This window comes from Danio aesculapii, chromosome 2, assembly GCF_903798145.1.
Source record: "Danio aesculapii chromosome 2, fDanAes4.1, whole genome shotgun sequence".
NCBI classification, from domain to species: Eukaryota; Metazoa; Chordata; class Actinopteri; order Cypriniformes; family Danionidae; genus Danio; species Danio aesculapii.
Window position 1 is genome coordinate 49765298 of NC_079436.1, and position 15791 is coordinate 49781088.

Sequence of the window (15791 nt, forward strand, 5' to 3'; positions counted from 1 at the left end):
TCAGAAAACTGTATATCAGGAGTTTGAACTGACAAGACATGCAGATGTTTTGTTTGTTTTTGCCAGAGTAACCAAGGCACAAGCTATCTATAATACACCCACTAAAAGACAGAAAATATTACAAATTGTATTGTACATAATTAACATTAGCAAAGTACTCAATTATATTATTGAAATTAATATAAACAGAAAATTATATTTATGCCTTTACAGGGGTAAAGTAATCTGTGCGCACAGATTTCGTGTGGGCCAATATGAGGTACAATTTTCAGACACCTGCTACATCTTGAAAAAGATTTTTATTTCTTAAGTATTTAAATAAAGAAATATATTTAAAAAATCTGTATCCCTTTAAGGATACACTACCAAACAGCCTTGTTAACTTTTATTTAGCCACCCTAATTACCTACGTCTAAGTTTTATTTTATAACGTTTTCAGCTTATTCTAGAAATAATTCTGTCACCAAACGTTTAAAGTAATACTTTGATTCAATAAGGATGCAATCAGTAAATAAACTAGCATTAAAGGTGCTTGTAAGTTTTTGACTCTTCTAAAGCTTAAAAAGACCATAATATGGTTTGGAGATTTTCTTGAAAAATCACAACGAGTCAATGAACAAAACAACAATGACAACATAGTTTGCGAGTGACAAAAAACATAAAGAAATAAAATAGATAAATGAAGTCTCTAAAGAATCCCAGTTGAGTGGCTGGTTTGTTCATTCCAGATATTCGAGAAATAACTCCAGACACTAAATACATTTTTGATGGAATGAGTCCTCAGAAATCTCAGTCTTTCTATCTGTATTACTGAAATCATGTCTGCAATCCACATTTGTTATTGAAGGGGGGTGAAGTATGACTTCCCAATGCCGAGCAGGGGGGGGGGGACTTTTAGAGACAGACCATTTAGAAACAGGTGATTAATAACTATATGAACTATGATCTCATACAGCCCCCCACCCCCTCACCCCCAACCCACTTTAAAATGTCCGCTACGCCCCTGCTTTTAGCCACAATCATACCTAAGACAAAGACTGCTGGAGTCCATCTGGGAGATGAGAAATGTGTGTATGAATATCTTAAAAATAGCAAGTTCTGCATCAGGTGGTAAAGATTTACTATAAGCCTTGGAATACCAATCAAATATGCTTGCCCAAAATTATTAAGCAAAGGACAAAACTAGAAAGCATGAGAAGTCGTGTCTTCTGTCACTTTGGCACCTGTTACATAATGTAATACGGAGGGAAACATTTTATACCACTTGGCTTTAGTATGATGGAAAGCGATGGACAACCTTTAAATTGGACCAATCTCACCCTTCACTTAATCAAAAACCTATTTGAGTTTCTTTCTTCTATTGAACGCAAAAGAAGATATTTTGAATAATGTTGGAAACCTGTAACCATTGACTTCCATAGTATTTGTTTTCCCTAACATGGAAGTCAATAGTGACCGGTTTCTAACATTCTTCAAAATATCTTCTTTTGTGTTCAACAGGAATAAAGAAACTCAAAACACTTTGCAGGGAGAGTAAATAGTGAGTGTATTTAAATCTTTGCGTGAACTATCCCTTTAAGGATACACCTATGTTAAATACCTTATTAATTTTAATTTTGCACTGATAAATAACTACATCTAAATGTTTTTTGTTTTATTTTATACATTTTTTTAGCCTATTCTAGACTATGTTAAATGTAATATAGTTGAATATTATTCAATAAGCACATAAAATTAAAGTTGTTTGCTTTTCATTTGACATCAACTTTTTATATGTAATAAAATCTATTTATATTGATGTTTTTTGTTGGACTTTAGACATGCAGTAAAATGAATTGCCTTTCTCTCCATCATAAAACACGATCCGCCTACTAATAAGGTACATACAACCATCATATCCGCTAAACGACAGCAACTACTCTCGGTAATTCAGCTCATTGTTATTCAGTTTTCAAAGATAAAGAGATCAGAGTCCCTAAAATACGTCACAATTCAAGCATGCAAATCAGAGTGGACACATGCTTTTGCTCTGGGTTCCAGCTGGCGGTGCCCACCACACTCACCCTCCTGCCCGGGCAGCTGCACATGCTAAGAGAAGTGGTGGAGAAAGAAAAATGCGTCGAAAGGCACGTGCGTCTTCCAGAGCCCCGTCGTCCCCGCTTCCTCTCTGCCGCTGGTGGGGAAATACCTGCGTGAGTATCTGTTATACGAGCGAGTGTGTGTTAATGGAGAAGAGCACATTCTTGAGCCTGGTGTGTTTATCTAGTACTAAAACATCCCCGTTGCTGATGCTCTTTCAAAAACAGCGTAAATGTTTTATTTTTTTCCTTGCCTGATATAAATTCCATGCATTTAATTGTCAGTAAAATAATGGTAAACAACATCTCCTGCGTGTGCATGTAGTTTTATATGTCATTTCTGGGAACTGGAATAATATATGTGAAGGTTTAGTGTTTATACAGCGCTTTCGGTCTTTGTTTGGATTGTTTGTAGTTGTATTTTATGAGGTGAAGTGTGTGTGGTTTCGTTAATGTTTTATTTACAACTTCTCATCCATTTGGAGAACTGTGTTTGTTACTGAATCTTGTTTTAGAGGATTTCTCACAACCATAAAACGGAACCCAACTTTAATATACACACAGTTGAAGTCAGAATTATTAACCCTCCTGAATTATTAGCTCTCCTACATTTTTTTCCCTCAATTCTGTTTAATGGAAAGAAGATTTTATTCAACACATTTCTGAACATAATAATTTTAATAACTCATTTCTAATAACTGATTTATTTTATCTTTTATTTAGATTGACTAGATATTTTCAAGACACTTTTATACAGCTTAAAGTGACATTTAAGGCTTAACCAGTTAATTAGGTTAACTAGGCAGGTTAGGGTAATCAGGCAAGGTTACTGTATAAAGCTGTGGTCACACTAGGCTTTGTCTGTGCGAAATTCTGTCATACTGCGTTTCGAAAAGGGGTGGGATTAAAGAAGATGATTAGACATTAAAAAAGCCAGCGATTGCTCCATGTTTTATATTTCTGTCCAGAGAGGTCCTGTTTTGATCCTCGATTGGTCTCACGCAGTCAAGTGATGCGATTTCGCTGGTCAGAGTTCACCAAGCTTGAACTTTGCACCACAGCAACATGCGAAACTTGACGCATGACCTTGCGTTTCCGGTCCGATGCATTCGCGTGCGTATGAATGGAAGTCTATGGATGAAAAGTCAAGTGTGACCGCAGCTTAATGATGTTTGGTTCTGTAGACTATCGAAAAAAAAATATAGCTTAAAGGGGCTAATAATTTTGACCTTAAAAATGTTTTTTTTTTTTTAAATCCTTTTAATTCTAGCCGAAATGAAACAAATAAGACTTTCTCTAGAAGAAAGATATTATAGAGGAAATACTGTGAAAAATTCATTGCTGTGTTAAACATTCATTCAATCATTTTCTTTTCGGCTTTTCCCTTTATTAATCTGGGGTCGCCACAGCGGAATGAACCGGCAACTTATCCAGCACATGTTTTACGCATCGGATGCCCTTCCAGCTGCAACCCGTCATTGGGAAACATCCAAACACACTCATACACTACTGTCAATTAGCTTACATATACCACGTTTTTGGACTTGTGGGGGAAATCGGAGCACCCAGAGGAAACCACGTGAATGCATGCAAACTCCACACAGAAATGCCAACTGACCCAGTCGAGGCTCAAACCAGCGACCTTCTTGCTGTGAGGCGATCATGCTATCCGCTGCGCCACCGTGCTGCCCACTGAAACATTAATTGGGAATTATTTGAAAGAATTCACAGGGGTTCGAATAATTCTGACTTCAACTGTATATATTATTTGGTTGTGTAGTGTTTACATGGTCATTTCTATTTATATCTATATTTATATCTTCGAAAGTGTATTTTTATACTGCAGGTTTCATCAAGTCAAATTTAAGACTTTCGAAGACCATTTTAAGAATGTTATGAATGAGATTTTAGACTTATAAAGGGCTAAACACTAAGGATTTTTTGTAATGGCCTGGTGGGACCAATGGAATTGGGAAAAACCAAATGTAGTTATTTCTTAACCACATATTTTAATGTGTCAAAACGAAAACTCTAGTTATATAGACTTTTTTTTTCCTCAACATAATGTTTCTTTTTTTTATGTCAAGTTTATAATTGTTGCAAGTATATTTATTATGAAGAAAACTACATGAATATCAAAATATCTATTTGTTTGCTTTTGGTATAAAACCAGGATTAAAAATAGGAGTATAAATCCTAATCCTAATGTATTTCTTTTAGAATCCTTAAGTTTTATGCCCATTTATAGATATTATGTCCACTCACACTTTCTTCTGTAAATAGTTTTTGTGTAAATTGAAGATCATGTAAAGGGATATATTGCTGTTATTATCATCAGGAATTGTGTAATTGTTTTTTGTTTTCTTTTCCTGACTAGGGAATTAAATTTAAAAAATGTCTAACATCTCTTAAAATAAAAAAAAAATCTCTCTCTCTCTGTATATGTGTATCTATATATATCTATTATATATATATATATATATTATATAATATATATATTATGTGTATATATATTATATATATGTATATGTAGTATGTATGTGTGTATATATATATATATATATATATATATATATATATATGTGTATATATATATATATATGTATAGTATGTATGTATGTGTATATAGATATTATAGATATATATATATATAATATAATATTATATAATATATATATATATATATAATCTATACAACATATATATATATATATATATATATATATATATAACATATCATACATAATATATAGATATATATATACATATATACATACTATGTATATATATATAAATATATATATATATATATATGTAATATATACACATATAGATATATATATAGATATATATATTATATATACATAAATACATACATACATACATACTACATACATACATACATACATACATACATACATACATACATACATACATACATACATATATATATATATATCTATATATATAATATATTATTATATATATAATATATATTATATATATATATATATATATATATATATATATATATATATGTGTATATATATACATATATACATATATATATATATAGTGTATAATATACATATATATACATATATATATGTATATATATTTATATATATAATATATATATACACATACATACATATTATATTAATATATATATATATACATATATATATATATATATATATATATATATATTATATATAATATATATATATATATAGATAATATAGATATATATATTGTGTGTAGGTATATGTTATATTTAGAAAGATTGTTATTTATTATTCGTGTTGTAATAATTAAGATTATTAATATTTTTATCTACTGAGAGACCATTGCCCTATTTCTTATTATCCAAAGTGGAGCTAAAGCTGGAATAGCTGATGTTATTGTGTATATAGATATACTTGCCTTTATTATTCAAGCTGTGTGGTTATTGTTGTGGTTAAGGTATTATTTAAGGCTTCGTTGTCTATTGACCAGAATATACTGGACTCAATATGGTCGACAGGAATAGAGAGCTTCACTGTTTCTGTTTTACTGTTCAGAAGTATTTTTCCAATCATATGTTGCCCATCAGGATCTTTAAAAAGCATTTGGTTAAAGTTTTATTGAGCCATGAACCAAACCAGCCAGCTACAAGGTGAAATAAAGTATTACTATCTTTTATTGGAAGTTATTTATGAGCGAAAGGACAAAGGGTAACTAGTTAACTTTAATGAGGGAATGCACTACAATTAAGTTAAAATGTCAGAGATATAAAACTGTTTAGTACTTCTGCAGAAACTATAGTTTAATTAGCTTGTAAAGCATCAATATAAGTATATACTAATATTTCAGTATTTTGTGAGACCAGCTCTTGGAATGTTTGGTTCTTCATGGTATTGTCAGGGCTAATTTAATTAATGTGAAATGATATAATTCTTAGTTGCTACCAGAAACTGATGCGTTGATGTGATTTGTCTATATTGTTTGTCAGGTGTTTCAGGCCTGTGTCCCGTATTGAAGCCGAGGTGCCTGTTAGAAAGACATCCAGACTGTGGAAACATGCTGCTCCGACCAGGCCGAGACGGATCTTCACTCGCCTGTCACCACACGACAAGACCTGAATGGGTAAAACCACTTGAACATCTGTCTCTCTCTCAGTATGATTTATGTTGCAGAACATAATGTACCATTAAAAGGTCCCGTGAAGTGCTTTGAATCTTTTTTAGATGTTTGATGTAATCTCAGGGGTCGTTCTTGAATGAGATGAGTCCTCTCAGCAAGTGATTTGTTCATTCAGTTGGAGTGGAAGATTCATTCCTTTTTCCAGTCCTCTATCGGGTTTGAGTCATTCGTTCATCACATGAAAGACAGAAGCCAATCATATGCAGTCCATCTCTTGTTTTCTCAGGTTTTGAGTCATCTCTTTACATGCTGTCACGTGATGAACGAATGACTCCAAAGGAGAACTAATCAGACGTTGGTTAAGCTGATGTAGGACTGTCAGTAGCTATGTTTCCATCCAAAAATGCGAATGAACTTCATGCGCAAAACTGGATTATCGCATTAAAGATGTGCGAATAAAGCAGTGTTTCCATCCAACGGGTTAAATCGAACAAAATCGTCACTTCCTGATTAACTGGCGTCAAATATCAACAGTAAAAACTGAATTTACTGCGCTAGGAGAAGCTGCGTCAATCTTTTCCTCATCTAATAAATGACTTGCGCCTCAGAAGGCAATCCTGACACGCAGTGAACATGCAGTGGCGTTTGAAGGTGTTAGACGCGGAGCACAGACGCTCTAGATTCTGGAGGTCATTAATAAATTAATAACACTAATACTTAAACAGTAAGGCGTTTTAGAATGACCAAACAACAGTTCAGATAGTTTACAGTGTGCTCAGCCTGCTGGTTATTCCATTTACGCACATTTTCATCATCACATGATCTCTTATAACAAAATCACATGACCTTTTTTAATGTGCATACTGAAATTTGTGCGGTAAAAGTGTTTCCATCGTAGTTTATGCGCATCTTTTCTTATTGAATAAAAAGTTTATCCTACTCTGTTATATGCGCATAGGATATAAAAACATATGCGCATGTTAAAAATTTATGCGCATCATGACGTTTCCATCAACTGTTTTTTATGCGCATATGCAAAATGCGCATAAAAATAGGTGGATGGAAACATAGCTAGTGTCACGTAAATAATCGACTCAAATTTGAAAACATGTCAGATGAGCTGAGCTGACCTAATCATAGACAAAAAAAAACTAGATGAACAATGAATGATTATTTTCTCTTTCTTACAGCGTTTTAGTTATGTTTGTAGTGTGATCAGTGTTTGGGCTAGTTGTAGATGTGTTTGGAAGCAACTCGTAACATTTGAATAATATTTTGGCAAATTTAATAAAATCACTCGACAAAAGATTCAATGAATGAGACTCAAAGGTCTGAGTCAGTAAAATGATCCAAACATCCCAGCACTATTTCAATTCATGTTTATTTGTATAGCGCTTTTACAATGCAGATTGTGTCAAAGCAGCTTCACATAGAAGATCATAGTAAATTGAAGTGTCAGTTCAGTTTTCAGAGTTTAAGTTCAGTTCAGTTTAGCTCAGTTCAGTGTGGTTTAATAATCACTACTGAGAGTCCAAACACTGAAGAGCAAATCCATCGATGCTTAGCTCTACAGGTCCCGAACCATGCAAGCCAGTGGCGACATCGGCGAATCTGTTGAAAACCTAAAGAGAGGGCACACCATATAGCTAGTATAGTTAGATGGCTAGCTAGTAGCTCCTCCCCTTAAAAAAAACAGCCAATAGTGTTTTTATCACAGTCAGTGAGAGTGGTTGAGCTCAAGCGCATTAAATTAAAAGCGTCTTGAAGGGGGTGGGACATGTCCAATTCTAGTCTGAGATGATTCGCGATTTTTGACATGGCGCGGTATCCTGTTGGAAGTAGCCATCAGAAGATGGATACACTGTGGTCATAAAGGGATGGACATGGTCAGACACAATACTCAGGTAGGCTGTGGCGCTGACACGATGCTCAATTGGTACTAATGGGACCAAAGTGTGCCAAGAAAATATCCCCCACACCATTACACCACCACCTGCAGCCTGAACCGTTGATACAAGGCAGGATGGATCCATGCTTCATGTTGTTGATGCCAAATTCTGACCCTACCATTCGAATGTCGCGCAGAAATCGAGACTCATCAGACAGGCACGTTTTTCCAATCTTCTATTGTCCAATTTTGGTTAGTCTGTGCGAATTGTAGCCTCAGTTTCCTGTCCTTAGCTGACAGGAGTGCCACCCGGTGTGGTCTTCTGCTGCTGTATCCCATACGCCTCAAGGTTGGACAAGTTGTGTGTTCAGAGATGCTCTTCGCATACCTCGGTTGTAACAGGTTGTGTGAGTTACTGTTGCCTTTCTATCACCTAGAAGCAGTCTGGCCATTCTCCTCTGACCTGGCATCATCAAGGCATTTGCGCCCACAGAACTACCACTCACTGGATATTTCTCATTTTGTACCATTCTCTGTAACCCCTAAAGATGTTGTGCATGAAAATTCCAGTAGATCAGCAGTTTCTGAAAATACTCAGACCAGCCTGTCTGGCACCAACAACCATGCCATGTTCAAAGTCACTTATATCACCTTTCTTCCTCATTCTGATGCTCGGTTTGAACTGCAGAAGATCGCCTTGACCATGTCTACATGCCTAAATGCGTTGAGTTGCTGCCATGTGATTGGCTGATTAGAAATTTGCGTTAACAAGCAGTTGGACAGGTGTACCTAATAAAGTGGTCAGTGAGTGTTTATATCCTTAAGACTAACATACTGAAACTAACATGTAAACTTTTATTTTAATGTCACAGGATCTTTAAATATATTAAATACACTGTAGTTCTGTTTTTAAACCATGTTCCATCCTAAACCAAACAGACACTCATAAGTTACTGATCAGACAGACATGCAAACATCTAATTGGACATTGAACATCCGACTGTTTCCACCAGAGCATAAAGTATGCAAAGCATGCTCAGATAGCAGTGCACTTTGCACTACCGAATGAAATAATAATAATAATAATAATAATAATAGTGCAGTTACATATTGATTTGACCTGATGCAGAATCTTGTGTTTCGCCCAGTGAGCCTAATGCAGTACATTTCTTGAGGCTATTTATTATGAATTCATAAGTGTGTGGCCATTGTGACATCATCACTTGATTTTTATGATGTCATCAAAAAGGATATTATGATAGTCATTGGATTATATTAGAAATGGACACTGAGGTTTTTTTAATTATATTATTATTATTAATATAGGTTGTTTTTTATTCCTTCATTTATTAATTTTCTTTTCAGCTTAGTCCCTTTATTAATCTGGTGTCGCCACAGCGGAATGAACCGCCAACTTATCCAGCATATGTTTTACACAGCGGATGCCCTTCCAGTTGCAACCCATCACTGGGAAACATCCATACACACTTATTCACACGCATACACAACGGACAATTTAGCTTACCCAATTCACCTATAGCACGTCTTTGGACTTGTGGGGGAAACCAGAGCACCCAGAGAAAACCCACGCCAACAAGGGGAGAACATGGAAACTCCACACAGAAATGCCAACTGACCCAGCCGAGGCTCGAAACCAGTTCTATTGTGCTACCCACTGCGCCACCGTGACGCTCAAATTATTATTTAATATTAAAATAATAAAAATTTGTTCATTAGAAATAAATTCACTGTATTTTATTTTGGGTTTTTTATCATTACAATGATATAGTTACTGAATGTCATCATGAATTAATGTTATGGTTCCCTGGTTTAATGCATTAATGATAGTCACTTGATTTCACTGAATTGTATCATAAAGAGCCATTATCACATAATTTATTGGATTCCGTTAATAACTTATATTCAAATTCTATGATTAAATTAGTTTTGGGTTTATTCACTGATAACATCACTGGATTTGACTGCCATTACGGTCATTAAGGCAATTATTGGATGTTTTATAAATGCGGAAATGTACATCATGACTGAATCTTTCTCATTATTACATCACCACTGGATTACACTGAATTTGATCATTAATTTAAATGGTCATTATGACAATCTCTGGATTTCATTTATGAAATCATAACATGTCTTTATGTCATAGTCGGCTTAATTGAATTTATTGCTGGATTAGTGTTGCTTATAATATTATTTACGTATTGTTATAAAGCCAATGTGTTGGTTAACTTTCTGTTGGTCTTTTTTTTTTTTTTTCAGGTCAGTTTTCAGGCATTACAGAGTGACACAGAAGCAGCAGGGCGGTTACATCATCGATGTGGAAAACCCAGTATGTAAAAAAAATCACTTTCTTGATCCTCTATAGCCAAGTTTCCATCCTAATGTGAAGTGAATGTTTTCAAAATTCACAAAAAATAAAAATAAAAAATCCCAAATGTGAATTGAGTGCGTTTCCATTAAAGATCCCATGAAGTACTTTAAAATGTGCATTTTTATTCGATGTTTGATGTAATCTCAACCAAAACATGAAGATATGCGACAGTGTAGCTCCTCCCCTTTAAAAAACAAACAAAAAAAAACAAACATCCAATAACGTTTTGTTTTATCACTGCTCTGCAAGTGAGAGTGATTGAGCTCAAACGCATTAAATGAGAAGCATCTTGAAGGGGGCGGGGCATGTCAGACACTACAGAGTATTTGATTGGTCGCCATTTGATGAGAAACTGAAGTATGAGGAAGGGGTGTGACTATAACCAAATCATTGCATTAACGCCATAATGAGACGTCACTCACAATGATGTGGTTATTACCGTCAAGGGTGGCCCTTTTTAGTTTATTATTTATTTTTGCTAGTGAAACTTTTAGGATTGTAATTAGATAAAATGTATAGAATAAATAGAATAAAAGCCCTGTCTTAAAGGGGTGGTCCACTACGATACCATATTTTAAACTGTAGTTGATGTGTAGCAAAGGTGCGTAGCCAGAGGTAATGTAATGTTATAACAATGATGTCTCCTGGTGATGTGGAGCTGATCCGCATATCACAGCACATTATGTTAGTTGACCAATCAGAGCCTCTTAAGGACGGGCCTTTCAGAGGATCTAGGAAATATGTCATTTTCATGTTAGCAGAGTAGCTGTATATAATCAAAGTGAATCATGAGCACATTGCTTTGCATCTTATAGACAAAACCAAGCCTTAAAAATACACTCTGGACCACCCCTTTAAATATTTTGCACTCAAATTTCAAATTTAGATTACAAAACGAAAACACTGACTGAATCTTTTTTAATAACCGGCATAGGCTGTTTTTTCATGCTGTTTTTTTTTTCGTCAAATAAATTTAGCAGGCCTACTAACTCAAATCAATTGCTCCATGAAAATAAGCATTTTCAATGCTCCGCTGTAATTCTTATATCACAAACCTCTGTCAACATTTTTAATACAAGTCATTATTTTAAAGATTATGACTTAAGAATCTGATTTTACCTCAGCGCTGTACTTTTTATTTTCTCCGTCTCACTCGCAGTGAGTTCAGGTGACAGACTGTTGTGAATTAGTTAAACTATCCTCAGTTTCATGTAGCCTGTGTCAAACTGGCACAGAAATATCATATCAATATAGACTTTGCTAAAAGGCTGGTCAAATGTTGGTCTTTTTTTTCTCTCAGAAGCTATAACCAGACGTGCATGTGGGGGCAATCTCATATATAAGAGATGGCATATATGTTGACTCATATAGCCCTTTAACTACCCCACTAAGAAAAAAATGTTTGGATTTAATTTCTTAACTACTAATGTCGCTAGTTAACACACTCAATGCTTTTTTTTTCAACACATCCCGTAATTCCTAAAATATCAACCTCTATCAAATGGTTGATGTGTCGGTTTATGGTAAAAGTACCGGAATTAATACATATTCTATGAAAAATCTGACAATAAGAAGTGCAAGACCAATTTATTTAAAAAAACATGATCAAAATAAAACATTTTTTTTTTTTTGAAGTATGCCATAAAATATTTCAGATTCTCATTTAATATTTTTTTTTAATTAAAACCAAAATCAAGTGTAGTAGTGGTACAGGATTGTGTTTGTTTTTTGTTTTTTTTAGTTTTATTTATTTAGTTTTTTTATAAACCCACAATGCTGTGTGTGTAAACTATTATTTAAAACCATCATAAATTAAAACAGTAAAAACATGGTCAACCATTTGTAGAGGGGCAGTCAAAGGGTTAAAGTAGGTAATTTTGTATGAATAAGTTTATACAAAGTGTAGCCAATATATATCAGAGGTTTGTGATGCAACAGTTAAAATGGAGCATTAATTGAATCCTTATTCTCCATAGATGAACATACCACTTGATTTCTTGCTTTATCACAGTGGTAACAAGAAATCTGTTACTGTCACAGCCGTAGTATGAGGTGATGTGAACAAAACCAATGATTCATTTACATGTTTATATTGTTTTTATATCTTTTAAATGCAAATGTTGTCACTGTTTTTAAGAACACTAGCTTATAGATATCCTAAAGACAAACAATAGTCATACTAACATCTAAAAACTTTCTTTTAATTTCATGGGACCTTTAAGTTGTTAGAGAGCAGCTAACTGTAGTATTGGTAACCTACAGTAAACAAGGCAAGCATATAAGAAACAGCTGATTGGTCACATGAGTGTCATTCGCTATACCATAGTTTATTTGGTAGAAGATTTAGCATCTCCCCTTATTTTTAATCATCCATTTTTCAAACAAGCCAAAAAACACCTTAAGATAAAAACTTTTTTGCAAACTAAAGGGTTTTTATTAAAACTCAGCATTTTTGTCCATAAGATAACCCTAACTCATTTCTCCATAAGATACTTCAAAATGCACATTAACACAGGCTGATGAAAACCCAGCCCATGAGAAAGGCCTCACTACTCTTGTTTTTGGTGTGTCCATCCAGATCCCCTGTCCCACACTGCATGATGTCATCAACGCTCTGGTGGAGAAAACAGCCGGGACCCTGCAGCCCTTTATATTGGAGGAGCCTTATGAAGAGAACATCAGTACGTCACACACATACACGCACACTCACAGTCTGTCCGCATTGAAGGACATTTTTCATACTTAATTGAATAACATAGTTAATCTTGGCATGGTTGATTGATGCTTTAACAGAGACTATTAGTGGAATAGCTCACTATACATGTTGGAATATACTGTGCAACGACATGTTCAAAAACTGCCCAACACTAACTTTGTTTGGGCCAAAAGGTTATTGTGCAAGGGAAAAAAAATAGTGTTGTGCAAAGAGAAATGTGCAAAAAGAGCAACTATCACAGCATGGTACATCCTATGCTGGATAAGTTGACGGTTCATTCCGCTGTGGTGATCCCTGATAAATAAAGGGACTAAGCCAAAGGAAATGTATAAATGAATGAATAATAATTAATTATTATTTATTATTTGTTTATTATTAATCATTAAGCAACACAATTTATTTGTGCGCTTACCTTTTAACACTTACAGTGCAAGTATTTTGCACATTTTCTTAAGTAAAACTTTGTGTTCTTACCTCTTTTGCGTACAACAATTTTTTTTTCGCACATTAACTTCTGTAGGTCAAAGTTATGGTGTTGTGAATGCATTTTTTGGCTTGGCACTGTTTGTTTTTGAACACAATAATATTTTAGGCCAGAAAGTTTTTTAAACATTTTTTATTGCAGCTCTTGTCATCCTCATTCATGCTCTCCTCATCCTTCTCCTCTTGTTTTCTCCTCCTCATCATCCTTCTGCTTCTCCTGCTGTTTCTTTTCTTGTTTCTCTTTCTCTTCTCCTCCTTGGCTTTTCTTCCTCCCCCTCCTCTGTTTCTTCCTCCTTCATCTGCTCTTCATTCTTATCCTCCTCCTCTTCATTTTCTTTCATCCTCTCCTCCTCTTTTATCCTGCTATTTCTCTTTCTCCTCCTTCTCTTCTTCATGTTTTCCTTCTCTTCTGCTTCATGTTCTTTCATTCTCTCTTTTATCTTAATCGTCTCATTCTTATCCACCTCCTCCTCCTCATTTTCTTTCAAACTCTCCTCTTGTATCTTCATCTCTTCTTTCACCTCCTCCTCCTCTTCTTTCTCATCCTTCTCCTCCTTCATTTTGCTATTTCTCTTTCTCCTCCTCTTCTTCTTAATCTTTTCCTCCTTGTCCTTCTCATCATTCATTCCCATCTCCTCCACCTCCTCCTCTTTGTTGACATGCTCTGTGTTGTGTGTCTTCATGTCATCTTTCTCATCCACCTGCAGAACAAAACCAAAGTCAGTTCACATGTAAGCAGATATCATTCCTCTCACTGATCCTGAAACAGACTCTTGATATATTAGTAAAAGCATCAGGAGAACATGCATTAAAACAGTTGGTCATCTTTATATACTCACCTTTAGGTCGTCATTCACACAACTCTCTTCATGATTATGAATGATGACAAGAGCAACCTCCACACTCTGGCCAGACTCAGATGGGCATTGAATGTCATCTGTCAATAGAGAAATGATTGCAGTTACACAGTTTACACAGTCATTCTCAAGGCGATGTTAAACTTGGGTGAAGGGAAATTAAAAACACTAATTATTCATCACATCATAGGTAAAAAAAATCTAGCAGTAAATATGATTATTTACCATCAGAGTCTGCAGAGACACAGAGCTGCTCCTCAGTCTGACCAATGCAGGACATCCTGAAGAGTTTTCTGGCAGCTTTGAGGAAATTGGCCACTTTACTCTTTTTCCTCTGTGTTGTTTTCTCTTCCTCCTCCACCTCATCTATTAAGAGAAATGATTGTAGTTTACACCATTTTTAGATCTTCTCTTATGGACATTTACCATAGTTTTACAACAGATTAAGCAAAAAAGCACATGGCTACTGTAGCTAAGCCTTTATTGCAACAAATTCACCATGGTTTTGCTACATTTACCATAGTTTAACCATGGTATTTGTAATAAAACTGTGATTACACAACTGGTCATTTTTACTGGATTTGTGTGATAATAAGTGTTGTTTTAATAAACTGGAGACTAAGTGCTCTATTTTAATGATCTAGGCGCAAAGGGCGTGTCAGAATCCACTTTTTCTATTTTAAGGACGGAAAAATACGGTTGTGCTTATTCTCTTAATGAGTTCTGGGTGTGTTTTGAGCATAACGTGCATCTCCCATTCCCTTTAAGAGTCTGTTGCATCACGTCATGATGCATTTACTATTTACATTTTTATATTTATGTGGAAAACAATAACTTTTGTAACATTTTAATCCTTAATTGTTTTTCATATGTACAGATATTTGTGTATTGCTGTATATCCTGTGTGTATTAAGCAATGTGTAAATGTTTAAGGTGCACAACTAATGCGCTCTGTGCTGGACTTTAGACCTGCTTTCAGCTGGTCAGTTGCGCAGTCTATTTTAGTTCCTCAAAATAGCAACGTGCCAACAATGTGCCGTAACACACCTCATTTCTAGACTGGAACACCCATGAGTCCCCAAAGTGGCGCAAATGGGTTTACAATTTAAATAACGTGCCGCAAAACGTAAAAATTAGGGTTGCGCTGGTCTGAAAATAGCAACAAATCGTGCTAAACATGTCTTGTACCTTATTGAGCGGGGTATATGATAGGGCCCTAAAGATGTATCAGAAAAGCTAAAAATGGGCTGCC

The 15791-nt window shown here is 34.8% G+C and overlaps 1 protein-coding gene across 1 annotated transcript in view; it reads left to right on the top strand.

The window, feature by feature from the left end:
• Positions 1-15791, top strand: part of stap2a (signal transducing adaptor family member 2a) — a 47077-nt gene that overhangs the window by 19440 nt on the left and 11846 nt on the right. The window contains 6 exon segments of the mRNA XM_056481581.1: positions 2041-2192; positions 6073-6109; positions 6111-6179; positions 6181-6206; positions 10372-10441; positions 13062-13164. Coding sequence (XP_056337556.1) covers positions 2041-2192; positions 6073-6109; positions 6111-6179; positions 6181-6206; positions 10372-10441; positions 13062-13164 — 457 coding nt within the window.